This window comes from Jaculus jaculus, chromosome 5 (assembly GCF_020740685.1).
Source record: "Jaculus jaculus isolate mJacJac1 chromosome 5, mJacJac1.mat.Y.cur, whole genome shotgun sequence".
Classification (NCBI taxonomy): Eukaryota; Metazoa; Chordata; class Mammalia; order Rodentia; family Dipodidae; genus Jaculus; species Jaculus jaculus.
Genome location: NC_059106.1, coordinates 68666198 through 68692705, shown reverse-complemented (window position 1 = coordinate 68692705; position 26508 = coordinate 68666198). Strand labels below are relative to the sequence as shown.

At 42.1% G+C, this 26508-nt stretch overlaps 1 protein-coding gene and 2 pseudogenes across 3 annotated transcripts in view; 2 read left to right on the top strand and 1 right to left on the bottom strand.

Moving 5' to 3' along the window:
• Ago3 (argonaute RISC catalytic component 3) overlaps nt 1-26508 on the top strand; it is a 148519-nt gene that overhangs the window by 11592 nt on the left and 110419 nt on the right. For 2 of the 3 annotated variants that reach the window (XM_004665222.2, XM_045148894.1), the window contains exon 2: nt 10108-10279. In XM_004665222.2, the coding sequence (XP_004665279.1) occupies nt 10108-10279 (172 nt within the window). Of the gene's footprint in view, nt 1-10107; nt 10280-26508 lie in introns of those variants that run through there. The other variant, XM_045148895.1, reaches the window with a different exon arrangement.
• LOC123460628 lies at nt 18579-19337 on the bottom strand (annotated as a pseudogene).
• On the top strand, nt 23088-23165 carry LOC123461043 (annotated as a pseudogene).

The window sequence follows — 26508 nt, the reverse complement described above, 5'->3', positions numbered from 1 at the left end:
GAAGAGTTCTCTGTTGTATATTGAAAGCTTGCTCAGAGAAGAATTCTTGCCAAATTGCCTTTTAGATACTGAATTGTAGTTGGATGCTATTTTGCTTTATTATGTTGACATCTAGTTTTATTTTGGTTCCTGTATTTTTAAAATACCTGAGGGGCTGAGGAAGTGGCTTAGTGAGTGAAAAGCACTTGGTGTACAGGTGTGATAACCTGAGTTCAGACCTCAGAACCCACATAAATGCTGGATGCAGTGAAAAGTGTGTCACCTCAGCCCTCCTGTGTTGGTGGGTCAGTTAGCTTAGTGTACACAGTGATGAATAAGAGAGACCCTGTCAGGCTGGAACAATGGCTTAGCAGTTAAGGCACATGCCTGCAAAGCCTAGGGAACCCAGGTTTGATTCTCCAGGTCTCACGTAAGCCAGTTGCACATGGTGGCACATGCGTCTGGCATTCATTTGCAGTGGCTAGAGGCCCTGGCATGCCCATTCTCTCTCCCCCACCCCAATAATAAAAAATAAAAGTAAAATCTTTAAAGAGAGAGAGGGAGACCCTGTCTTAAAATAAGGTGAAAGGGAGAACCAACACCTAAGGTTGTCCTCTTAACCTCCATACATGCACTGTGGCATATGTTCACCCACAGTGAAACACAGCCTGTGCATGCATACACGCGCGCGCGCACACACACACACACACACACACACACACACACACACACACTAAAAAAGAATACTTAAGAATCTACCTGAGGGCTGGAGAGAGAGAGCTCAGCTGTTAAGGCACTTGCCTACAAACCTGTGCTGGTTGGATTCATGTGTCCCCCATGAACTTAGGCGTTCTGAATGCTAGGTTCCCAGCTGATGGAGATTTGGGAATTAATGCCTCCTGGAGGCAATGTATTGTTGGGGGCAGGCTTATGGGTATTATAGCCAGTGTCCCCTTGCCAGTGCTTGGCATACTCTCTTGTTCCTATTGTCCACCTGATGTTGGCCAGGGGGTGATGTCCACCCTGTGCTCATGCCGTTGTTTTCCCTGCATCGTGGAGCTTCCCGACCAGTCTGTAAGCCAAAATAAACCTCCTTTTTCTTACAAGCTGCTGTTGCTTGGGTGATTCTACCAGCAATATGAACCTGACTGCAACAAAAGCCTAACCTGGGTTTGACTCTTCAGTACCCATATAAGGCAGATGCACAAAGTGGTGCCTGCATCTGAATTTCATTTGCAGTGGCTGGAGGCCCTGGCACACCCATTCTCTCTATCCATTCTCTCTATCTCTTGTCTTTCTCTATGTCTGTTTCTCTCTGATTGCAAATAAATAAATTTAAAAACTTAAAACAGTTTACCTGAAAAACAAACCCAAGTCAGTATTTTTGTTAATCTAGCACAAAATTTTCTTATAGTATTTAAAATCAGGTTCTTAAAAAAGTAATTTATTAAAAAATTATTTATTTATTTTGGGGTGGGGGTAGGCTCATTCTAACCCAGACTGACCTGGAATTCACTTTCTCAGACTGGCCTCAAACTAACAGCAGTCCGTCTACCTCTGCCTACCAATTGCTGGGATTGAAGGTTTGTGCCACCACACCCTGTAGAGAGAGAATGGGCTCTCCAATTCCTCCAGCCGCTTCGAATGAACTACAGATGCATGTGTCACTTTGTGCATCTGGCTCTATATGGGTACTGGGGAATTGAGCTCGAGTCATTAGGCTTTGAAAACAAGTGCCTTAACCACTGAGTTATCTTTCCAGTCCTAAGATTTTATTTCAATGTATAAGAGAAAAAAAGGTTAAAGTGATATTTATGTTCTCGGAAAGATAAAAATAAAAAGATGATTTACTTTCAACCAGTATTTTTTGCAGACCTGTTTAGTTTCAGGATGTTGGAGTGAACAGCATTTACCAGACATTTTTACTTTCTAATTTTTTCTAATTCAGTTGTCTAGGATACTCAATAGACATTCATTCTTGGCTCATTAACAAAACAGATGTGAAAAAGAATATCGTGTGTTTCTTTAACTATAATGGTTATGCTGTTAGAATACATGAACAGCCTTTCTGCATTTGGAGTTTCTGTGCTTTTCTGCCATTGTCTGCATTAATATTAATGACTTTCTTTGGCTAGCCAGTACTTAAAAAAAAAAGAGAGAGTGTTGACATTCACTCAAGTAATGTTTTCTCTTATATCATAAATGTGGACTTGTGATTTAGTCATAATACAAAATTGTGCATACTTGTCTGGAGTATCAGGTTAATAAAATAATCTGGAAGAATTCTTTTTAAGGTTTTATTTATTTATTTTTATTTATATGAGAGTGACAGAGAATGCATATATCAGGGCCTCTAGCCACTGCAAATGAACTCCAGATGCATGTACCACCTTGTGCATCTGGCTTACGTGGGTACTGGGGAATTGAGCCTCGAACTGGGGTCCTTAGGCTTCACAGGCAAGCACATAACTGCTAAGCCATCTCTCCAGGCCCTTTTTTTACATATATTTTTTTATGTGAGCCTTTTATACATTTCCTAAATGTCAAGTTCTTGGGAAATCAAAAGGTATCTATAGAATGTATACATGAAGTATTCTTACTTTTTTCATATGTTGAGGAAGAAACTCTAAAAGAATATGTTTGCAATTATAGATATATAGTTAATTATTTATTTATTTTTGGGAGAGAGAGGCAGATAGAAAAAGAATGGGTGCATCAGGGTCTCCAGCCACTGCAAACAAACTCCAGACACATGTGCCATCTTGTGCATCTGGCTTATATGGGTCCTAGGGAAGCAAACCTGGGTCCTTAGGCTTCACAGGCAAGTACCTTAACTGCTAAACCATCTCTTCAGCCCGAGATGTATATTTTTCTTCAGTTTTTTTTAGTTTTTCAAGGTAAAGTCTCACTCTAGCCCAGGCTGACCTGGAATGCATTATGTAAACTCAGGGGGGCCTTGAATTCTTGGCAATCCTCCTACCTCTGCCTCCTGAGTGCTGGGACTAAAGGTGTGTGCCACCACTGCCCAGCCCTTTACTATTTATTATTTTTTTTATTTGTTTATTTTTGAGAGACAGTAAGAGACTGGGTGTGCATCAGGGCCTCTAGCCACTGCAAATGAACTCCAGATGCATGTGCCACCTTGTGCATCTGGCTTATGTAGGTACTGGGGAATCAAACCTCAGTGCTTAGGCTTCACAGGCAAGTGTCTTAGGCTAAGCCACTCCTCCAGCCCTTTTTTTTGTTTTTTGGGTTTGTTTTTTGGGTTTGTTTTTTGAATATTTTCTTTTTCTGTTTATTACTTATTTGAGAGTGACAGAGAAAGAAAGAGGCAGATAGAGAGAGAGAGAAAGAAAGAATGGGTGCACCAGGGCCTTCAGCTACTGCAAACGAACTCTAGATGCATGTGCCCCTTGTGCATCTGGCTAGCGTGGGTCCTGGGGAATTGAGCCTTGAACTGGAGTCCTTAGGTCTCACAGGCAAGCACTTAACCACTAAGCCATCTCTCCAGCCTTTTTTTTTAGGTAGAGTCTCACTCTAGCTAGACTGACTGGAATTCACTTTGTAGTCTCAGGATGGTTTTGAACTCACTGTATTTTTCCTACCTCTGCCTCCAGAGTGCTGGGATTAAAGTCATGTGACATCATGCCCAGCTCTCAAGATGTATTTTAAAATCATTCATTGCAAGGATAGAAAAAGAAAGAGAGGGACAGAGAGAGAAAGAGCAAGAGAGAATGAATGGGCATGCCAGGGCCTCTTGCCACTGCAGTGAATTCCTGATGCATGCAATACTTTGTGCATTGGGTTTTACATGGGTACTGGGGAATTGAACCCCAGGCCAACAGGCTTTGCAAGAAAATGCCTTTAATTGCTCTAGCTTGATGTATGTGTGTACATGCATGTTCATGTATGTGAGTGCAGGCATGCTCATGCCACCACACACAAGGGGAGGCCCGAAGACAACTTTGAGGTTGTTCCTTGCCTTCTACCTCACTTGGGTCGGGATCTCTTATTGTCCACTTCTTCATTCACCAGGCTGATGAGTCGGTGAACTTCTACCTCTGCCTACCAATTGCTGGGATTGAAGGTATGTGCCACCATACCTTGGAAGGTGTAATAGAGATATTTCAGTGCTGAGCACTCCTCTGTCACTTCTGCTCAGCACCATCGTGCCTTCTGATTCATTCCAAAGTCACTGCCATCTGAAAAGAGAAGCTTCTCTAACCAAAAGTGAGAGTAGCATTAATATGTGGGTATGAACATTAAGAGAAGTACTTACTGTGCAGTTTGGTGAACACAGTATATACATTTAGACAGACACCAGCAGATGTTACACCCTTAGGACTCATGACTACCCCTGTTGTAGGTTTTCAGTATCACAGATATATTCCCTCCCATGGAGTGGACCTCTAGTCAAATTAGAGGGCAAATGGTTTCCCTCATAACAGATGTGCCACTATTGCACCTGTTGGCTCATTTGACCTGGCTGGCCAAATATAAGGCTTGCAGTGTCCACTGTTGGGTATCTTCACTGGTGATTTCTCTCTCTCCCATTGAACTGCATGCAGCATGGCTTTTTCCAGCTTTCTGTCAGCTGGTCTACATGGAGGAGGTTATCAGCTCAGTTCCAGCAGGATTTCTCAGTGACCTTGCAGCCTAAGTATGTGGAGTCTTCAGCAATAGGGTCTTATCATCTATTCCTGGTGGGAAACCAAAGGCTTCGGCAATGGCCTGTAATGTTTTGGGGCATCAGGGACCTCTCTGGCTAATAACTCACTGGAAGGTATTCCATCCCTGGCACTGAAAATTTTCTAGTAACAATCTATGGCTCCTGTGTGTTCCATTGTCCAAAAAAGTAGGTTTCCATCTGACTTATTTGTATCCTGTTAGATTTTGGTTAGCCCTCCCCACCTTTTCCTTTACTCAATCTCTTCCCCTGACCTCACTTAGGCCTTTTCACCCCCATTCATCTGTTGTTCTACTTACATATATACAATGCCATCCTATTAAGTACCCCCCCCTTCTATTTCCTTTATATCTCCTTTCTAGTTTACTGGCCTATGCTACTGAGTTTTCTTCCTGCTCATACAGAAGTCCAGTCATTTGTAGCTGGGATCCACATATGAGCAAGAACATGTGACATTAAGGGCTGGAGAGATGGCTCATCTGTTAAGGTGTTTGCCTGCAAAGCCTAACGAGCAGGATTTGATTCCCTAGGACCCATGTAAAGCCAGATGCATAAACTATGCATCTGGAGTTCATTTGCAGTGGCTAGAGGCTCTGGAGCGCCCATTCATTCTCTCTTCCTGCTTGTAACTTAAAAATACATATATTAGGGCTGGAGAGATGGCTTAGTGGTTAAGCACTTGCCTGTGAAGCCTAAGGACCCTGGTTCGAGGCTCCATTCCCCAGGACCCATGTTAGCCAGATGCAGAAGGGGGCGCATGCATCTGGAGTTTTTTGCAGTGGCTGGAGGCCCTGGTGCACCCATTCTCTTCCTCCCTCTCTCTCTCTTTATCTACCTACCTTTCTCTGCCACTTTCAAATAAATAAATAAAAATTAAAAAGAAATATAAATATATTTAAAAAAATTAAGGGCCGGGCGTGGTGGTGCATGCCTTTAATCCCAGCACTTGGGAGGCAGAGGAAGGAGGATTGCTGAGAGTTCGAGGCCACCCTGAACTAGAGTGAATTCCAGGTCAGCCTGAGCTAGAGTGAGACCCCAACTCAAAAAAACAAAAAAATTAAGGGCTGGAGAGTTGGCTTAGTGGTTAAGGTGCTTGCCTGCAAAGCCACAGGACCCAGGTTTGATTCTCCAGGACCCATGTTAAGCTAGATGCAAAAGGTGACACATGCGTCTGGAGTTGGTTTGCAGTGGCAGGAGGCCCTGGCATGCCCATTCTTTCTCTCTCTCTCAAAATAAATAAAAATAAAAATAATAAAAATAATTTTAAGCCAGGTGTGGTGGCAGACATCTTTAATCCCACCATTAAGGAGGCTGAGGTAGGAGGATCACCATGAATTTGAGGCCAGCCTGGGACTACATAGTGAATTCCAGGTCAGCCTAGGCTAGAGTGAGACCCTACTAAAACAAAACAAACAAAAAAAAATTGCAGAGAGAGAGAAAGAAATGGAGCAAGCATGAGTGTACCAAGGCTTCTTGCCAAGCTCCAGATGCATTCATGCACTACTTTGTGCATCTGACTTTTCACATGAGTACTGGAGGATTGAACCTGGGCTAGCAGGCTTTGCAAGCAAATGTGTTGAACTATTGAGCTCTCTACCCAGCCACTGTGTTTTATGCTTTTGTAACTGGCTAATTCCCTTAGCTTTATGTCCTCAGGTTGATCTATGTTGTAGCATGTGCCAGAATTTCTTCCCTTTTAAGGTTGAATACTTTCCCATTGTGTGTATCTATGACATTTTATCTATTCATCCATTCATAGAAGCGTAAGCTGCTTTCACCTCTTGGCTATTGTAAGTAAGGTTCCACTGAGCATGATTGTATTGTTATTATTTGTTATTTTATTTATTTATTGTTTGTTTGTTTTTCGAGGTAGGGTTTCACTTTAGCTCAGGCTGATCTGGAATTTACTATGTAGTTTCAGAGTGACCTTGAACTTACAGTGATCTTCCTACCTCTGCCTCCTGAGTGCTGGGATTAAAGGCGTGAGCCACCACACCTAGCTCATGACTGTATTATTATCTTTGTTCTTTTCCTTTTTAATTCCTATATATACATATATAATACACATTCAGAAGTAGAATTACTAGATCATGCAATCCCAACATGGAATTGGAAGGCTGTGTCCCTTGAACATCTGATCCTTTTGCTGGTGCTTCCTGCATGCTGGGATTTCAGACATACACCACTCCAACCAGCTTTGCAGATTACTTTTGTTGTTGTTGTTTTTGTTTGTATTTTTTTTTAATTTTTATTAGCATTTTCCATGATTAAAAAAAAAATCCGGGCTGGAGAGATGGCTTAGCGGTTAAGCGCTTGCCTGTGAAGCCTAAGGACCCCGGTTCGAGGCTCGGTTCCCCAGGTCCCACGTTAGCCAGATGCACAAGGGGGCGCAAGCGTCTGGAGTTCGTTTGCAGGGGCTGGAAGCCCTGGCGCGCCCATTCTTTCTCTCCCTCTATCTGTCTTTCTCTCTGTGTCTGTCGCTCTCAAGTAAATGAATAAAACAAAAAAATTTAAAAAAAATCCCATGGTAATTTCCTCCCTCCCGCCCCCACATTTTGGTTTGTATTTTGAGGTAGGGTCTTTCTATAGCCCAGGCTGACTTGGAACTCACTATGTAGTCCCAGGCTGGCCTTAGACTCATAGCGATCCTTCTACCTCTGTCTCCTGAGTTCTAGGATTAAAGGCGTTTGCCACCATGCTCAGCTTGCATTAACTTATTTAGTTATTTTTTTATATTTTATTAGAGAGAGAGAATAGCTGCACCAGGGCCTCTAGCCAATGCAAACGAATTCCAGATGCATTCACTACCATGTGCATCTGGCTTACATGGGTTCTGAGGAATGGAACCTGGCTCCTTAGGTTTTGCAGGCAAATGCCTTAACCTTTAAGCCATCTCTCCACCCTGTATATAACTTTAAAAAAAGATAGTTTTAGAGCCAGGCATGGTGGTGCACGCCTTTAATCCCAGCACTTGGGAGGCGAAGGTAGAATAGCTGTGAGTTTGCGGCCACCTTGAGACTACGTAAAGAAGTCCAGGTAGTCTGGACTAGAGCAAGACTTTCCTAACAAAAACAAAAACAAAAAAAATTATTTGCAAGCAGGGAAGAGAGAATGAGAGAGCAAGAATGAGAGAGAGAGAGGGAATGGATGGCACCAGGACCTTTCACCAACTGCAAGCAAACTGCAGATGCATGTACTTTTGGGTTTACATGGGTATTGAGGAAATGAACCCAGGCTGTCAGGCCTTGCAAGTATGCTCCTTCAACTGCTAAGCCATCTCTCCAGCCCTGCATATTACTTAAATTTTTTAAAAATAAATTATTTATTTATTTGTGTATGCATGTAAGTATGCATTTGTGTGTGGGGGGCACATGGACTGTGGCATGTATGTGGAGGTCAAAGGACAACCTTGGAGTGTCTGTATTTTCCTTCTACCTTCTTTTTCTTTATTTTCATTTTTAATTTTTTTTAAATTATTTATTTATTTATTTGAGAGCGACAGACACACAGAGAAAGACAGATAAAGGGAGAGAGAGAGAGAGAATGGGCGCGCCAGGGCCTCCAGCCTCTGCAAACGAACTCCAGACGCGTGCGCCCCCTTGTGCATCTGGCTAACGTGGGACCTGGGGAAGCGAGCCTCGAACCGGGGTCCTTAGGCTTCACAGGCAAGCGCTTAACCACTAAGCCATCTCTCCAGCCCCTTTATTTTCATTTTTAGAGAAAGAGAGAATTGGTGCACTAGGGCCTCAGTCACTGCACTCGAATTCCAGATGCTTGTGCCACCTAGTAGGCATGTACGACCTTATGCTTGCCTCACCTTTGTTCGTCTGGCTTACGTGGGATCTAGAGAGTAGAACATAGATCCTTAGGCCTTGCAGGCAAGCGCCTTAACCAGAAAGCCATATCTCTTCAGCCCTAAAAAAATATTTCTTTTCATTTATTGAAAGAGAGAGAGAGAGAACGGCAGATAGGAAAATGGGCCTATCAGGACCTCCATTCACTGCAAACAAACTCCAGATGCGTGCACTACCTGTACATCCAGCTTTACGTGGGTGCTGAGGTATCAAACCTGGGTCCTTTGGCTTCTCAGGCAAGTCCCTTAACCCCTAAGCCATCTTACCAGCCCTGCATAGTACTTGTTAAAAAAAAATATTTTTAGGGCTGAAGAGATGGCTTAGCACTTAAGATGTTTTCCTGTGAAGCCAAAGCACCCAGGTTTGATTTCCCAGGACCCCCGTAAACAAGATACATAAGGGGCATATGTGACTGGAGTTTGTTTGCAGTAGCTACAGGCCCTGAAATGCCCATTATCTCTGTCTTTCTTCTATCTCTCTTGCTCTCTGCTTGCAAATAAGTAAATCATTTATTTATTTATTTATTTATTATTGTTGTTTTTGAGGTGGGGTTTCACTCTAGCCCAGGCTGACCTGGAATTCACTATGTAGTCTCAGGGTGGCCTTGAGTTCACAGTGATCCTCCTATCTCTGCCTCCCAAATGCTGGGATTAAAGGTGTGTGCCACCATGCTCAGCTTTAAATAAATAAAATTAAAAAATATTTTAAAAATGTTTTAGGGCTGGAGAGATAGCTTAGCAGTTAAGACACTTGCTTGCAAAGCCTAAGAAGCCAGGTTTGATTCCCTATTACCCAAGTGAGCCAGATGCACAAGGTGGCACATGTGTCTGGAGTTCATTTGCAGTGGCTGGAGGCCCTGGCACACCCATTTTCTCTCTCTCTCTCTTTCTCTCTATATATGTCTCCAAATAAATAAGTAAATAAATAAATTATATATTTTTATTTACTAATTCATGAGAGTGTCCGAGAGAGCACACCAGGGCCTCATTGCTACAAACTCTAGAAACACACACCACTTTGTGCATCTGGTTTTACATGGATGCTAGGGAATTGAACCTGGCCTGGTAGGCTTTGCAAGCAAGCACCTTTACCTGCTGAGTTATCTTTTCAGCCCATTGCAGATTACTTTTTTTTTTTCAAGGTAGGGTCTCACTGTAGCCCAGGCTGACCCGGCCGTCCTCCTACCTCTGGTAAGAGCTGAGATTAAAGACGTGTGCCATGACAGCTGGTTGAAAATGTGTGTGTTTGTGTGTATGTGTATAATTTATTTTTGCTTTTTAAAAAAAATATTTGCTTTGCTGTTGGCCTTATATACTTCTTGGGTGTGACATGCTTACCCAGGGGCTCCTGGGTTTGTGTCTTTGTTCTCCTTCTTCCTTCTCTGAATCCCTTCTAGGGCAGATTTGTTTTCTTATGTTCTTGTTTGTTACAAAAAGAAGAAAATGTGGTGAAGGCAGAGAAGTACTAGTGATAATGTCCTCTTTGAGCACTAGGCTTTAACCATTGCCATACTTCTTAGAGTTGTAACATACGTTAGTTGACAAGATTATATATGTAACAACATGACTCTCTTATTCTCCCTGGCAGGACCAGTTGGGGCCCAGCCCCTACTCATGGTGCCCAGAAGACCTGGCTATGGCACCATGGGGAAACCCATTAAACTGTTGGCTAACTGTTTTCAAGTTGAAATCCCAAAGATTGATGTCTACCTCTATGAGGTAGATATTAAACCAGACAAGTGCCCTAGGAGAGTAAACAGGTAAGTTGAGTCCTTACCTCCTATAGCAATCATTTGCTGTGTGTGTTTGTTTTAGCTGTTGTTTATGTCTCTCTTGTACATTTAAATAGCAATGGTAATATCTTAAGAGTTTGACCAGGAATATGTGGTAATTTGTTTTGAAATTGATTGTATTTCAGAGGTGCGATGGTAAGATCTGCAAACACCCTTCAGATTCCCATTAGAAAGAGCTTCACATTTCCTCATGGAAATAGAAAAGGTCCAAGTCCATTTTAAATGTTGTTGAAAACTTGCCTCACATTCTGAGTATATCTTTTAAAATATTTTATTATTTATTTATTTAAGAGAGAAAGAGAATGGGCACTCCAGGGCCTCTAGCCACTGCAAACAACTCCAGATGCATGTGCTGCCTTGAGCATTTGGCTTACGTAGGTACTGGGGAATTGATCCTAGGTCTTTAGGTTTCACAGGCAAGTGCCTTAACTGTTAAGCCATCTCTTCAGCCCCTTCCTGTGCAGATTTTTTGTGTTGTTTGTTTTCTTTTTCTTCTCCACCCCACCTTATCATTTTCATAATGTTCTCTTTAACATAACCGTGGTGGTGATAGCAGTGGTGGGTAGAGATGGCGATTGTCATGGCTTCATGCTTTCTGTTAACTTGTCCTCACTTCCTTGCTCTATGAGTAAGTAAGTGTATGTGACATATGAGAATTATCAGTCAGCTTTCAATAAACTACTATGCCCTCTGCCAAATGCTATTTATACTCCTATTTGTGAATTGGGTAATACAGGGAATATAAAAGGAATTAATGATATGTATACTATGTATATTCTAATTTTAAAAAATATTTTGTTTACTTACTTATTTGTAAGCAGAGAGAGACAAAGAGAAGAGAAACAAAGAGAGAGAGAGAGAGAGAGAGAGAGAGAGAGAATGGGTGTGCCAGGGTGTCTAGCCACTGCAGACAAACTCCAGATGCATGCGCCCCCTTGTGCATCTGACTTTATCTGGGTACTGGGGAATTGAACTCAGTTTGTTAGGCTTTGTAGGCAAGTCCCTTAACTGCTAAGCCATCTCTCCAGCTCCATTCTAATTTTTTAAAAAATACTTTATTTATTTGCAGAGAGAGAGACAGAAAATGGGTACACCAGGACCTCTTGCTACTGCAAATGAGCCCCAGATACATGCACTGCTTTGTGTATCTCGCTTTACGTGGATGCTGGGGAATTGAATCCCAGCTGGCAGGCTTTGCAAGCAAGTGCCTTTTATCATTGAGCCATATCCTCAGCAACTGTATATTCTCATATAAAGGTTTTTATTTTTCCTCTTGTGCTAGGCAAGTACTATACCACTGAGCTATATTCTCATGTTTAAAACAAAAATTACCACAGAGCCAGGCTTGCTTGATGCCTCTAATCCCAATATTTAAGAGTCAAAGGCAGGAGGATTACCATGAGTTTGGGGTCCACCTGGGCTACATAGTGAGTTCCAGGCCAGCCTGGACCACAAGGTAAGACCCTGTCTCAATAAAGGGGGGGAGGTGATGACTAGATTTGTAGCTGAGCTGTAGGGTGCTTACATAGCATGTGTGCAACCTTAGGTTCAATTTCCAGTACCACAAAATAAGTATAAATAAATGAGCTTTTCAAGATAGGGTATTGTTCTAGCCCAGGCTGACTTGGAATTCACCATGTCGTCTAAGGATAGCCTCAAACTCATAGTGATCATCCTACCTCTGCTTCCTGAGTACAGGGATTAAAGGGGTGTACCACCATGCCCAGCTAGAAACTTACCATTTATTTTATTTATTTATTTATGTTTTGGTTTTTCGAGGTAGGGTCTCACTCTGGCCCAGGCTGACCTGGAATTAACTATGTAGTCTCAGGGTGGCCTCGAACTCACAGCAATCCTACTATCTCTGCATCCTGAGTGCTGGGATTAAAGGTGTGCAGCACCATGCATGGTCTATAAACTTATTTTTTTTAAATGTTTTATTTTTATTTATTTATTTGAGAGAGAGAGAAAGAGATAGAGAGAAGGAGGGAATAGGTATGCCATGGCCTCCAGCCATGGCAAACAAACTCCAGATGCATGTGCCACCTATTGCATCTGGCTTACATGGTTCCTGGGGAATTGAACCTGGGTCTTTAGGCTTTGCAGGCAAGTTCCTTAGCCACTAAGCCATTTCTCCAGCCCTAAATTTTTTTTTTTGATTGTTTGCATTTTTGAGGTAGGGTCTCACTCTAGTCCAGGCTTACCTAGAATTCACTATATAGTCTCAGGGTGGCCTTGAACTCACAGTGATCCTCCTACCTCTGCCTCCTAAGTACTAGGATTAAAGGCATGCACCACCACACCTGGCCTTTCCTAAACGTATTTTTTAATTAAAGTAATATATTTAGAAAACAAAACAATATTTAATTTAGCCCTTTGGTTTTATTAGCACAAACTTTTCTTATTCAAAAATATTAATAATTGCCTTCATTGAAGATAAAAATGATTTGTACCATCCAGAAATTTGCAAGTTAAAATATAAGTGAATAAAAATTAAAAATTGAAAGGAATTAGTAACTTAGTAGTGACAAGACACATAAGAAATATGAAAGTCAGTGTTGGAGGGATGGCACAGTGGTTAAGGTGCTTCCCTGAAGAGATATGAAAGTCTGAGCTGTATATATTTGGACTTGTCATTCTAGTTATTAGTATTTCTGTTATATCTGAAAGTTACTTAGCACTAAAAGATTTTATAATGATGTTAAAACATCTGTAATATGTGATTAACATGTAATTCAAAGTTCTTTCCAGGGCCGAAAAAACTGTAGAGTATAATTATTGGAAGTAACAACCTTGTCAGCTAATTCAATAGCCTTTTATAAATGTATCTAGGAGGCTAAAAGGATTTACTCTTGAACACATTTATACTGGGTGTGGTCACGCACGCCTTTCATCCCATCACCAGGGAGGCAGAGGTAGGAGGATCACCATGAATTGAAGGCCACCCTGACACTACATAATGAATTCCAGGTCAGCCTGGGCTACAGTGAGACCTTCCCTCAAGGGGGAAGAAAAAAAGAACACACTTAGTCTAGCATCAAAGTTACAACCAGAAATTCTGAAAATAAAGATTTATTTATTTGTTAGAGACAAATAGAGAGGGAGAAAGAAAGAGAGAATGGGCATGCCAGGGCCCCAGCCACTGCAAACAAACTCCAGATGCATGGTGCTACCATGTGCATCTGGCTTATGTGAGACCTGGAGAATCAAACCTGGGTCCTTAGGCTTCGCAGGCAAGCACCTTTACTGCTAAGCCATCTCTCCAGCCCTAAAAAATATTTCTAAAAAGTGCTAGGATTAAAGGTTTGTGCCACCGTGTCTGGCTCTGGGAGTTACTTTTTGCATGAGAAATCTGATTACCATTCCACTGCTCCTCATCTTAAACATTTCATCAATGTACCATTGCATACAGAATAATATTCCTTCTTTTTTTTTTTGAAGCAGGGTTTTGCTCTAGCCCAGGCTGACCTGGAATTCACTATGTAATCTCAGGGTGGTCTTGAACTCACAGTGATCCTCCTACATCTGCTTCCCAAGTGCTGGGATTAAAGGCCTGCACCACCACACCTGGCTTACATTCCTTTTTTGATGAATGTTGCTGTCAGGTTCGCATTGCTGGCAGAAAACACCTGACTAAGAGCAGCTTATGGGAGGAAAAGGTTTATTTTGGCTTACACGCTCAAGGGGAAAATGATAGCACAGAATAAACATTCACACTGCAAAAGATGGCACTGGGCATAGCAAAGAAATAGCCATCCAATACAAGATTTAAAGCAAACAGGGAAAACACCAAACTCTGTGGCTCCAAGTCTAATAATTCAGTGACAAGTCTCCAAGTCTGATAATTCTGACCAATGATGAGCCTCTGTAGTTCCAATTCTGTCCCACTGGCCAGGCTACTAAACAGTCCTGGAAAACTTCATCCAGTGCCTGCAACTTTCCTTGGCAGCCTCATAGTCCTGGTCTCTTCGTTGGGTCTCCACTGGAACCCATGGTTCATCCTCATGGTTCCATCGGGTCTCCACCCAGGTAATCCAAAAAGCCTGCTTCACACTGCCCATGGTCATTTCCAAAGAACAAAACTGTTGCAAATTCAGTGACCCTCTCTTTCCTGCATTTGTTATACTCCATAATACCAGGTAGGCTGACAATTTGTTAATCCAGGGTGGTGGTGGGGGAGGGGGTAAAGCTGACTTTGATGATCAGAATACTCCTTCAGCATTCAGGCCCCTTCAAAAGAGTGCATTCTTCCTGTTGTCCCTATGCAGATCAGCTGGCCCAATCTCCATGGTTGTAATCTCTTAAACAGTTGCAGCTGAATGGGCAGGAATTTTAGCCTAATGTTAATATTTTTTTCCTGTGACCCCTCTGCTCATACCAGTCCATTTCTATGCAATGCAACCCTGCACAAGTTCTCAGGACAAGGGCATAACAACAAGCCTCTCATACGAGCTGCTTCTAGTCCAGCCCAGGCAAAGCATTTTTCCCCTCTTAAGCAAAACCTCATAGTCCATAGTTCTTACTGTATTCAGGTCTTTCAACTCTGACCAGAATGGTCCATCATTTAGAGCACTGTAAGGTGTCTCTTAGGCCAAGATTTCAAATCCTTGCATATTTCTTCCTCAAATCAGTTCCAAATGACCAAAGCTACATAGTCAGTTTTCCAGTAGCAGTGACCCTACTTCTCAGTACCAATTTTACTGTTGCAGTCAGCTTCCCATTGCTGGCAGGAAATGCCCAACCAAAGCAGCTTATGGGAGGGAGGATAGGGTTTACTTTGGCATACACACTCAACGGGAAGCTGTAGGGTGTCAGGGAAAAAGGATGCTATGAGCAGAGGGTGGACATCACCTCTTGGCCAACATCAGATGGACAATAGCAGCAGGAGAGTTTGCCAAACACTGACAAGGGGAAGCTATAATACTCTAAGCCCACCCCAACAATATATCACTTACAGGAGGATCCAATTTCCCAGTTGTTACCAGCTGGGGACCTAGCATTTGGAACACATAAGTTTATGGGGGACACCTGAATCAGACCACCACAATGTGGCTTCAATGAATATCTTCTTTTTTTTTTTTTTTTTTTTGAAGTAGGGTCTCAGTCGAGCCTAGGCTGACCTTGAATTCATTCTGTATTCTCAGAGTGGCCTTGAACTCATGGAAATCCTCCTACATCTGCCTTCTAAGTGCTGGGATTAAAGGCATGTGCCACAGCACCCAGCTTCAATATCTTTTTTTATATTCTGCCACCTGTCCTGAGATGTCCTGACTGTCCTTGCCTATCTGAAAAACACCCATTTTTTTTCTTTTCTTTTTTCTTTTTTTTTTTTTTTTGTTGTTTTTTGAGGTAGGCTCTCTCTCTCCAGCCTGACCTGGAATTCACTATTGTAGTCTCTTGGTGGCCTCAATCCACTTATGTGTGCCAGGATTAAAGGCATGTACCGCAACATCTAGCTATGAGTTTTTCTAGGTTAGGTTTTTTGAGGTAGGACCCACTCTGAATGGCAGCATCCCCACAGAACACCCATTTTAAAAATTTTTTTTTTTTTCTTATTTATTTGAGAGTGACAGACAGAGAGAGAAACAGGCAGAGAAAAAGAGAGAATGGGCACGCCAGGACTTCCAGCCACTGCAAATGAACTCCAGACGTGTGAGCCCCCTTGTGCATCTGGCTAATGTGGGTCCTGGGGAATCAAGCCTCAAACTGGGGTCCTTAGGCTTCACAGGCAACCACTTAACCACTAAGCCATCTCTCCAGCCCTTGTCTTTTGTTTTTTGAGGTAGTGTCCCTCTGTAGCCAAAGTTGACCTGGAATTCACTGTGTAATCTCAGGCTGGCCTTGAACTCACAGTAATCCTCCTACCACCAGCCTTAGTTACAATTCTTTTTCCCTCCTTCTGTGAATTAGGCTGTCTTTTATTGTGATGTCATCATCTTTTCCTCCTGTTATGAGGGTCTTGTGTAGATAGTACCAGGCACTGCAAGGTCATGGATATCCAGGCCATTATGTGTCTGGAAGACTGCATTGTATGGAGTCCTACCTTTCCTTTGTCTCTTACATTCCTTTTGCCACCTTTTCTGCAATGGACCCTGAGCTTTGGAAGATGTGATAGAGATGTTTCAGTGCTGAACAGTCCTCTGTTACTTCTTCTCAGTACTGTGGTGCCTTTTGGGTCATCCCAGAGGTCACCACCATCTGAAAAGAGAAACTTTTCTAACCAAAAGTGGGTATGGACATTAAGAGAAGTGCTTACAGGGCAGTTTGGTAAGTATAATATATGCATTTAGCCAAACACCAGCAGGCATAATACCCCAGAACTCATGACCTCTTCCATCATAGGCTTTTTATTTTATAACAGATAAAATAAAAATAAATGTATTTATTTGAGACAGAGAAAGGGGGGGAGAGAGATTGAGAGAGAGAGAGAGAGAATAGGCATGCCAGGGCCTCCAGCCACTGTAGATAAACTACAGATGCATGTGCCCCTTTGTACATCTGGCTTACAAGGGTCCTGGGGAATTGAACTGGGGTCCTTTGGCTTTGCAGGCAAATGCCTTAACTGCTAAGCCATCTCTCCAACCCTGTCATAGACTTTTGACTAGGTTTTTAGTACCAGGCATGTATTTCCTCCCATGGAGTACCCCTCCAGTCCAATTAGAGAGTGGTTGGTTTCCTCCATAGCAGACATGCCACTAGTGCACCCGCTGGGTAATTTGACGTGGCTGGCCAAACTTAAGGCTTGTAGTGTCCACTGTTGTCTATCTCCATTCATGACTTCTCTGTCCCACAGGGCTGCATGCAGTGTAGCTTTTTCCAGCTTTCTACCAGCTGGTCTACAGGGAGAAGGTTGTCAGATCAGCTCCAGCAGGATTTCTCAGTGACTTTGCAGCCCAAGCATGTGGAGTCTTCAGCAGTAGGGTCTTACCTAGATGCAATTCTTTTAAAATATTTTCATTTGAGCCAGACATGGTGGTGCACGCCTTTAATCCCTGCACTCAGGAGGCAGAGATAGGAGGGGTCACCATGCGTTCAAGGGCACCTGAGACTACATAGTGAATTCTAGGTCAGCCTGGGGTAGAGTGAGACCCTACCTCAAAATTCCCCCTCCCAAAAGATGTTCTTTTTCATTTGGGGACTGGAGAGATGGCTAAATAGTTAAGCACGTGCCTGCAAAGCCTAACAACCTGGGTTTGATTCCCCAGTACCCATGTAAAGTCAGATACACGAAGTGGTGCATGCATCTGGAGTTTGTTCGCATCAGCTAGAGGCTCTGGTATTTGCATTATCTTGTGCCCCTCTCTCCTTGTACATTTTTTATTATTACTTATTATTATTATTGGTTTTTGGAGGTAGGGTCTTCCTTTAGCTCAGGCAGGCTGACCTGGAATTCACTATGTAGTCTTAGGGTGGCCTTCAACCTCAGCCTCAAGAGTGTGAGATTAAAGGCATGTGCCACCATACCCAACTCCATAAAAATATTTTTATGCTGGGCATGGTGGCATACACCTTCAATCTCAGCACTTGGGATGCAGAGGTAGATGGGTTGCTGTGAGTTCAAGCCACCCTGAGACTACATAGTGAATTCTAGGTGAGCCTGGCATAGAGGGAGACCCCAAGCTGACCTGGAATTCACTGTCACAGGGTTGTCTTGAACTCAGGACGGTCCCCCTACCTCTGCCTCCTGAGTGCTGGGATTAAAGACATGCATCACCACACTTGGCTCTTTAGTTTTTTTTTTTCAGAAATTAGAACTTTATTATAAACATTCCCAGATTAGAAACTGAATTTGTGTGAAGATGCTGAAACTTTTGGAACTGTATGTAAGATAAGCTTATTATAATGTATTTCACTCTCCAATACTGCAAGTTAGATCTAACAAAGAAAGTCTAAATTGCTTCATAGAAAACCAGTGAGCATAAAAATACCTTACACAAAACTAAAACAAACCCAACCAAAACATAGATTCTGCAAAGTGTTAATCCTCCAATTTAAAATAAATGGTCTCCCAAGGGAAAATAATTCCATCACAGCAATTTAACAAAAAGCAGCACCACTCTCATAAAGGGAAATTATATGTAAGAAAGATGTAATGATGCTTTTAGAAAATGTAATTTTCATATTGGAAAACAAGCAAACTAAATACTTTGTGCTCACTGTCAGAAATTAAAGTACCTCTTGACATAGGATAAGTGGCATGATTATCATGAAACCAAGCTCCTCAAATATTTTTCAATTTAATCCCAGGAGAACCAATTGAAGAATTTCAAAATCCAAGGATCGACTGGTCCCAGAGCATTTCTTCCTCCGTCCTTTCTTCGCCCTGTTCCTTCTTCTCCTTTCTGCGCTTGCGGTCCTCTCTCTCAGAGGCTTCATCTTGGCTTTTTCTCTCTTTTCAAGTCTTAAGCTTTCCTGTACTGACTGGTTCAGTTTCTGTTTCTCCCTCCGGTTTCTTTCTTTGGATGCTCTTTTGTTTGTTTAAATCCACTTCCTCAGAGCTTCTTTTTCTCTCATGCTTGGGCCGCTCTTTCTCAGTTCTTTCTCTGCCTTCCTCTTCCTTTTTGGATGCATATGTTTAAGACTGGCATGAGAGTCGCTGGTGCTATAACCTGAGCAGAGGTGTTTGTGAACTCCAAACTCTAGGCTGTATGAGCCACAGTTGTATTCTTGCTAACTAAAGTTTAGGGGCACTGTTTTTTTCTGAGAAATAATCCCTGCTAAACTGACAGTAACCCAGAGAGTCTAGTGACAGCTTGCTGTCGTGAGCTAGGAACCAGTTTTCTACGGTTTGTGAAATACTGCAGGATCTTGGATAGAGCTGGATGGTTCCAGATGAAAATCCTGAGTCAAACATTCTATACCTGGGTCTGGAATCAGCCTCTTCTCTGTACCTACCATTTCTTAAATAGTCCTCTCTCATCTTTCTGAAAGAAGTATCTGGCTCTAGGCCTCTGGCTTTCTGTGCTTTAATGTAATTTTCAGGTTCATATTGAAAAGAGTCACAGGACTTGTTTGAATGCTTCATTAGGGTGACAAAAAGGGATTTTCTTTATCAGACTGACAGCTTGGTAGAGAAATTTGATCATATTCACCCACTAGTTGCTTCAGTTTTTCAGCTGGAACTTTCCCCAAAGGAAGACTGTACCATGAGGTAGGCATCTACTTTTGTCCAGTATCCTCCTTCACCTTCTCTGAGCAGGGGTGGGCATCTACAACTACTGCCCCCTCCCCGCCAACGCCGCCGGCCGGGGAAGAGGCTGCGGGGGAGGTGGCGGAGGGGCAGGAGCACCGCTGCCCCTGCCGCTCTTTAATTTTTAAAAAATAAAGTATTTTGGATGGAAAGATGGTCTAGCAGTTAAGGAGCTACCTGCAAAGCCAAAGAACCCAGGTTTGATTCCCCAAGACCTACATAAGCCAGATATACACAGAGCTACATGTATTTGGAGTTTGTTTGCAGTGGTTGGAGGCCCTGGCATACTCGTCCTTTCTCTCCCTCTCATAGAAAAAAAGAACAAACAAACAAACCAAAGAAAGAAAGATATATTTTCATTTGGAATTTGGTTGACTCCATGAATGTGCTACCCATAGCTGTGGGAAGGATAACTCTACTTTGTTACTATTATTATCTTGATTTAACATTATAATCTCTAAAGGCTCATTTATTTTCAACAGACTTGGTTTTGTCTTTGGTTTTCCTAATGTTGTCACATGGCTACTCTAAAACTGTTGGTGACCTTTTGAAATTGGTAGTTGAATCTCTCTCTATACACACACACACATTTATGGATATGTTTTGGGTTGTTCGGAGTAGGGCCTCGCTCTAGGCCAGGCTGACCTGGAATTCACTTGATAGTCACAGGGTGGCCTGGAGCTCAGGTGACCCTCCTCGCTTAGCCCTCCACATGCTGGGACTACAGGTGCACACTGTGTTTGGCTCCACTATCTATATTTGTTTATTTGTTGCTGAAAAAAAATTCTTTTTATTTTACAAGAAGTTGATCAATGCAATTCTGTGGAACCATCTGTTAGAGAATTTTTTCTTTTTCAAAAGTAAATGAAAAACCCTTTGAATTATATATCAATTTAAGTTTTGAAACAAGTTATACGATATCCTTTGCCCTATTTAAATGTTACATTCAGAAACTGAAACCAAAAATGGATAGTACAGAAATAAAAATGAAACCTTAAAAAATTGCTTTTCAGCCTCCAGTAGTTCACGTTTTTTTTATCTTATTTTATTTTATTTTCTGAGAGAGAGAGACAGAGAATGGGTACGCCAGGGCCTTTCAGCTGCTGTGGACACGCTGCAGGCACATGCTCTCCCTTGTGGTCATGCATGGCATTTCATGCTTGTATTACATGTATGTCTATACATGGGGATCTGGAGGACTCCAACAGGAGTTCTTAGGTTTTGCAGGCAAAGGCCTTTACCGCTAAGCCATCTCTCCAGCCCCAGCCTCCTCTATTTCAAAGGTGATTATCATTAAGCCCAGATGAAAAGTTGTGAGCCATAAGCCATGTTTAATAAAGAAATGTTTAGATTATTAGCAAAGTAACATCTTAAAATATACCTTGACCTTGTTGAAATTTTACTATGAACAAGTATATCAAATAGTTTTCTATTACAACTATGATATTCAAATATGTATGTGACCAAACATAAATATTTGGGATATTCAGAGCTGGGCATGGTGACACACACCTTTAATCCCAACACTCAGGAGGCAGAGGTATGAGGATCACTGTGAGTTCAAGGCCACCCTGAGACTACATAGTGAATTCCAGGTCAGCCTGGGCTAGAGTGAGACCCTACCTCAAAAAAAAAAAAAAAAAAAAATTCACATGTAAACTGAAGGGACACTTAGAAAACTGCAGAACTTGAGTATAAGAACCTAAATAGATAAACCTGAAAAATCTTTTTCTTTCTTTCTCTCTCTCTTTTTTTTTTTCCTTTTTAAGGTAGGATTTCACTCTATCCCAGGCTGACTTGGAATTTCTGTGTAGTCTCAGGGTAGCCTTGAACTCACAGTGATCCTCCTACCTCTGCCTCCTGAGTGCTTGGATTAAAGGCGTGCGCCACAATGCCTGGCTCAACTTTTTTAAATTATCAGTTATAACATTCTGATTTTCAAGACCTGTATAAACTCTACTATGCTGTTTTCTGTAGTAATACTTTTATAAAAATAACATAGCAAGCTAGTTATAAATAATAGAATAAACACAAAAATTATTCATTTTCTAAATTAGTGAGAAATAAATTATATCTTGATATAGCAACTAAAATTCCATCAATATTAACTAACATTTCTATGGTAGACACCTCCCACACACACAAAAAAATTAACAGTACAGAATAGGGCATGGGCTACAGTTAATCACATTTGGTTTTCTTTTTTTTAAATTTTTTTAAAATTTTTTTTTTTGTTGTTCATTTTTATTTAAGAGTGACAGACAGAGAGAGAAAGAGGCAATGAGAGAGAAAGAATGGGCGCGCCAGGGCCTCTAGCCACTGAAAATGAACTCCAGATGCGTGCGCCCCCTTGTGCATCTGGCTAACGTGGGTCCTGGGGAATCGAGCCTCGAACCGGGGTCCTTAGGCTTCACAGGCAAGTGCTTAACCACTAAGCCATCTCTCCAGCCCTTGGTTTTCTTAAAAACACAACTTTGGGCTGGAGAGATGGCTTAGCGGTTAAGCACTTGCCTGTGAAGCCTAAGGACCCCAGTTCGAGGCTCGATTCCCCAGGACCCATGTTAGCCAGATGCACAAGGGGGCACACACGTCTGGAGTTCATTTGCAGTGGCTGAAAGACCTGGTATGCCCATTCTCTCTCTCTCTCTCTCTGTCACTCTCAAATAAATAAAAATGAACAAAAAAAAAATTAAAAACCCACAACTTTATTCACTATAAATTATTAAAGGCAGTTTTCTTCCTATATAACACACAGAGACTTTAAAGTTTTAAAGTATCAACAACCGCCGGCATGGTGGCACATACCTTTTAATCCCAGCACTTGGGAAGCAGAGGTAGGAGGATCGCCAAGAGTTCTAGGCCACCCTGAGACTACAGAGTGAATTTCAGGTCAGCCTGAGTTAGCGTGAGACCCTACCTCAGATCATTGTACTATTACCATGGTTGCTATTCTGCTGTGACTAATACAATCCCAACTAATTATATGTGAATATAATGTAATCGTGTTGATTGAATTTTAGAAGAAAAATAGATCTATATTGCTATCACTTTGGCTTTTAAAATGGAAATCTCAGGTTATGTGTGCATTGTGCATGAAGAGTCTGCGAAGAGGCTTGAGGCTGTCCCAGTTTAAATCTGCAGATCCCTTATAAAACAGCTGGGCGGAGCCAAGGGTGCCTGAAACCCTAGTCCTACAGAGTAGCAGAGACCAGTGAATCAGCAGAGCCTGGCAAGCTCCAGAATCAGTAAATAGAGACCCCAGCTCAAAAACAAGACCAGATGCCAGGTGTGGTGGTGCGTGCCTTTAACCCTACTACTAGGGAAGCAGAGGTAGGAGGATTACTATGAGTTGGAGGCCACCCAGGGACTACATAGTGAATCCAGACCAGCTTGGGTTAGAGTGAGACCCTGCCTTGGAAAACACAACAACAGAACAAAAGCAGACCAGGCAGAAGAGCAAGGGAGCAGCTCACCCCATGCTCTGTTTGAGCCATTATAGGCGAACATATGAGGCTCTTGCAAGGGTACATATATGCATCACACATCACATTACACACATGTACACATACACCAGAAACAAGAATGTAGACTGTACTTTCAGGGATCATTTCTATAGTTCATTACTAGAGAAGTTTCTCTGATTGTATAAAGAAGCAAGAATATACTTTAGGGCTGGGAAGTGTCTCACCAGGTGAGATTACTTGCTGCGCAGCACTGTACCACACAAAGACCTGAATTCAGTCCTGAGCATCCACCGTAGAAAGCTGGGCCTGGCCTCACGTGCCTGTAACCCACGTGCTGAGAGAGGCGTACACAGGAGAATCCCTGAGGCTTGTTGACCAATCAGTTTGACTCTAAAACCAACAGATCCAGGTCCTTTGGGGCTTCATGTCATGGAATATGCTGAACAATAGAGGATGCCTAACATTTCTCTTTGGGCTTCATACACATTCACACACATAATTAAATGTTAAAAATTAAAAAAAAAACATATTGAGTATTGTTTGCACAAGGTTTGCTGGTGCACACCTCACATCCTAGCATTGGGAGACTGAGGCAAGATGATCATTTTTTCAAAGCTAATCTGGTCTTCCTAGCAAGTTTAAAACCAGTCTGGTTTATACAATGAGATTCATCTCTGAAATCCATAAATAAATAAAATGTTGGCATAGCATTATAGTTGGATTTGCTGAGATGTACAAGGTGGCACATGCATCTGGCATTTGTTTGCAATGGCTAGAGGCCCTGGCACAGCCATACTATCTTTTTCTCTTAAAAAAAATTTAAATTTTTTTGTTTATTTTTATTTACTTATTTGAGAGCGACAGAGAGAGAGAGAGAAAGAGGCAGACCGAGAGAGCAGAATGGGCGCACCAGGGCTTCCAGTCACTGCAAACAAACTCCAGACGCATGCGCCCCCTTGTGCATCTGGCTAACGTGGGGAATCGAGCCTTGAACCAGGGTCCTCAGGCTTCACAGGCAAGCGCTTAACTGCTAGCCATCTCTCTAGGCCCCCATTTTTTTGTTGTTCTTATTTATTTGAGAATGACAGACAGAGAGAGGAAGAGGCAGATAGACAGAGAGAATGGGAGCGCCAGGGCTTCCAGCCACTGCAAACGAACTCCAGTTTGCTGAGAAGGTCTTGCTTTTTTATAACATGATGATGTAAAATTCACATATCATCTATATAATTCACCAACTTAAAGTGTACAACTCATTTTTTTTTTTGCATACTCACAAAGATCTGTAGCCATGACCTCAATCTATTGTTAGAACCTATCTTCCCCAGGACAAAACTGCCCATTAGTATTATTATTGCCTACTCCCCCTCATAGTCCCTGATAGCTAACCTGCTTCTGTCTTTAGATTTACCTCCCCTGGACACCTAATATAAAAGGAACCATGTAATATCTAGCCTTTTATGACTGTCTGCTTTCTCATTTGTGTTTTCAAGGTTCATTCATGTTGTAGCATGGTCAGTGCTGCACATTTTTTTTAAAAATTGGGGGGCTGGAGAGATGGCTTAGCGGTTAAGCACTTGCCTGTGAAGCCTAAGGCCCCTGGTTCAAGGATTGATTCCCCAGGACCCACGTTAGCCAGATGCATAAGGGGGCGCATGTGTCTGGAGTTTGTTTGCAGTGACTGGAAGCCCTGGTGCGCCCATTCTGCTCTCTCTGTCTGCCTCTTTCTCTCTCTCTCTCTGTCGCTCTCAAATAAGTAAATAAAAATAAACAAAAAAATTTAAATTTTTTTTAAGAGAAAAAGATAGAATGGCTGTGCCAGGGCCTCTAGCCATTGCAAACAAATGCCAGATGCATGTGCCACCTTGTGCATCTCATTTTACATGGGTCCTGGGGAATTGAACTTGAGTCCTTTGGCTTTGCAGGCAAGTTGCTTAACTGCTAAGCCATCTCTACAGCCCCATTAAAAAAATATATTTTATTTATTTGTTTATTTATTTATTTGAGAGAGAGAACGGGGGGGGGGGAGAGAGTGGGCATGCCAGGGCCTCCAGCCCCTGCAAACAAACTCCAGATGCCTGTGCCCCCTTGTGCATCTGGCTTACATAGGTCCTGGAGAATTGAACTGGGATCCTTTGGCTTTGCAGGCAAATGCCATAACCGCTAAGCCATCTCTCCAGCCCCAGCCCCAGCCCCATTTTTTAAATTGTTTAGTAATGCTCCAATTATATTGATATCATAAGTTTATCCTTTCATCAGTTAATATTTTGTTCTTTTTCCATTTTTGGCTAGTATGAATAAAAATGTTGTTAATATACATGTATGGGATTTTGTGTGGACATGTTTTCATTTCTCAAAATTTCCACACTCTTTCCCAAAACTGTTTTACTAACAGCTTACAAAGATTCTGATTTCTCCACATCCTTGTGAATTTATTATTTGTCTTTGTTAAATTGTCACCATCCTACTGAGTGTGGTGTAGTCCTCCTTGCCACTTTGATTTGCGTTTGCCTAATGACTGATGATGGGTATGTTTTCTTTCATCTTTTGTTGTGTTTGTGAACTTTGTGATACTCCTGCCTCAGCCTTCTAAATGGGGATATGTGCCACAGCTATGTGCCGCCACATCTGGCAGTCTTATAAATCTTTTCATAGACTTACTGGTCATTTCTGTACTTTCTTTGGAGAAATGTCTCTTAGGCCTCTTGCCCATTATAAAATTGGGTCATTTGTATTTTCAATACTAAGTTGTTTGCCAAAAGCAGGGCTTGGTTGTTTACATCTATAATCCCAGATCTTGGGAGGCTGAGGTCAGAGGATTACTGTGAGTTCAAGGACAGCCTGGGCTACAGAGTGAGTTCCAGGTCAATCTGTTGAGACCCAGCCTCAAAATACCCCAAATACCAAAAAAAAAAAAATTCTTTATCAGGGTGGGGAGATGACTCGTTGTGTAAGAGGGCTTACCATACAGGCATGAGGACCTGAGTTGGATCCCCAGCACCCATGTCAAAAAGCCAAGCATGGTTACTTACACATGCCTCTAATACCAATACTGTGTGTATGTTCTCTTACTGTAATATATTTAGACTGCATAAGCAACCCCTTTCCAGAGGCATCTTGTTATCTCTTTGGCATATCCTTCTAGATTTTCCTTTTTTTAAAAAATTTTTATTAACATTTTCCACGATTATAAAATATATCCCATGGTAATTCCCTCCCTCTCCACCCCCACACTTTCTTGTTTTGTTTTTCGAGGTAGGGTCTTGCTCTAGCCTAGGCTTACCTCGAATTCACTATGTAGTCTCAGAGTGACCTCACAGCAATCCTCCTACCTCTGCATCCAAAATGCCAGCATTAAAGGCGCCTCCACGCCATTTTTTTTTAAAGAGTGATACAAAGTGATAGAATTGGCATGACAATGTCTCAGCCACTGCAGCTGAACTCTAGACACTTGCTCCACCTAGTGGGCATATGTGACCTTGTGCTTGCCTTTGATCTCTTATTTTTTATTTTATTTTTATTCTTGAGAGAGAAACAGACAGAGA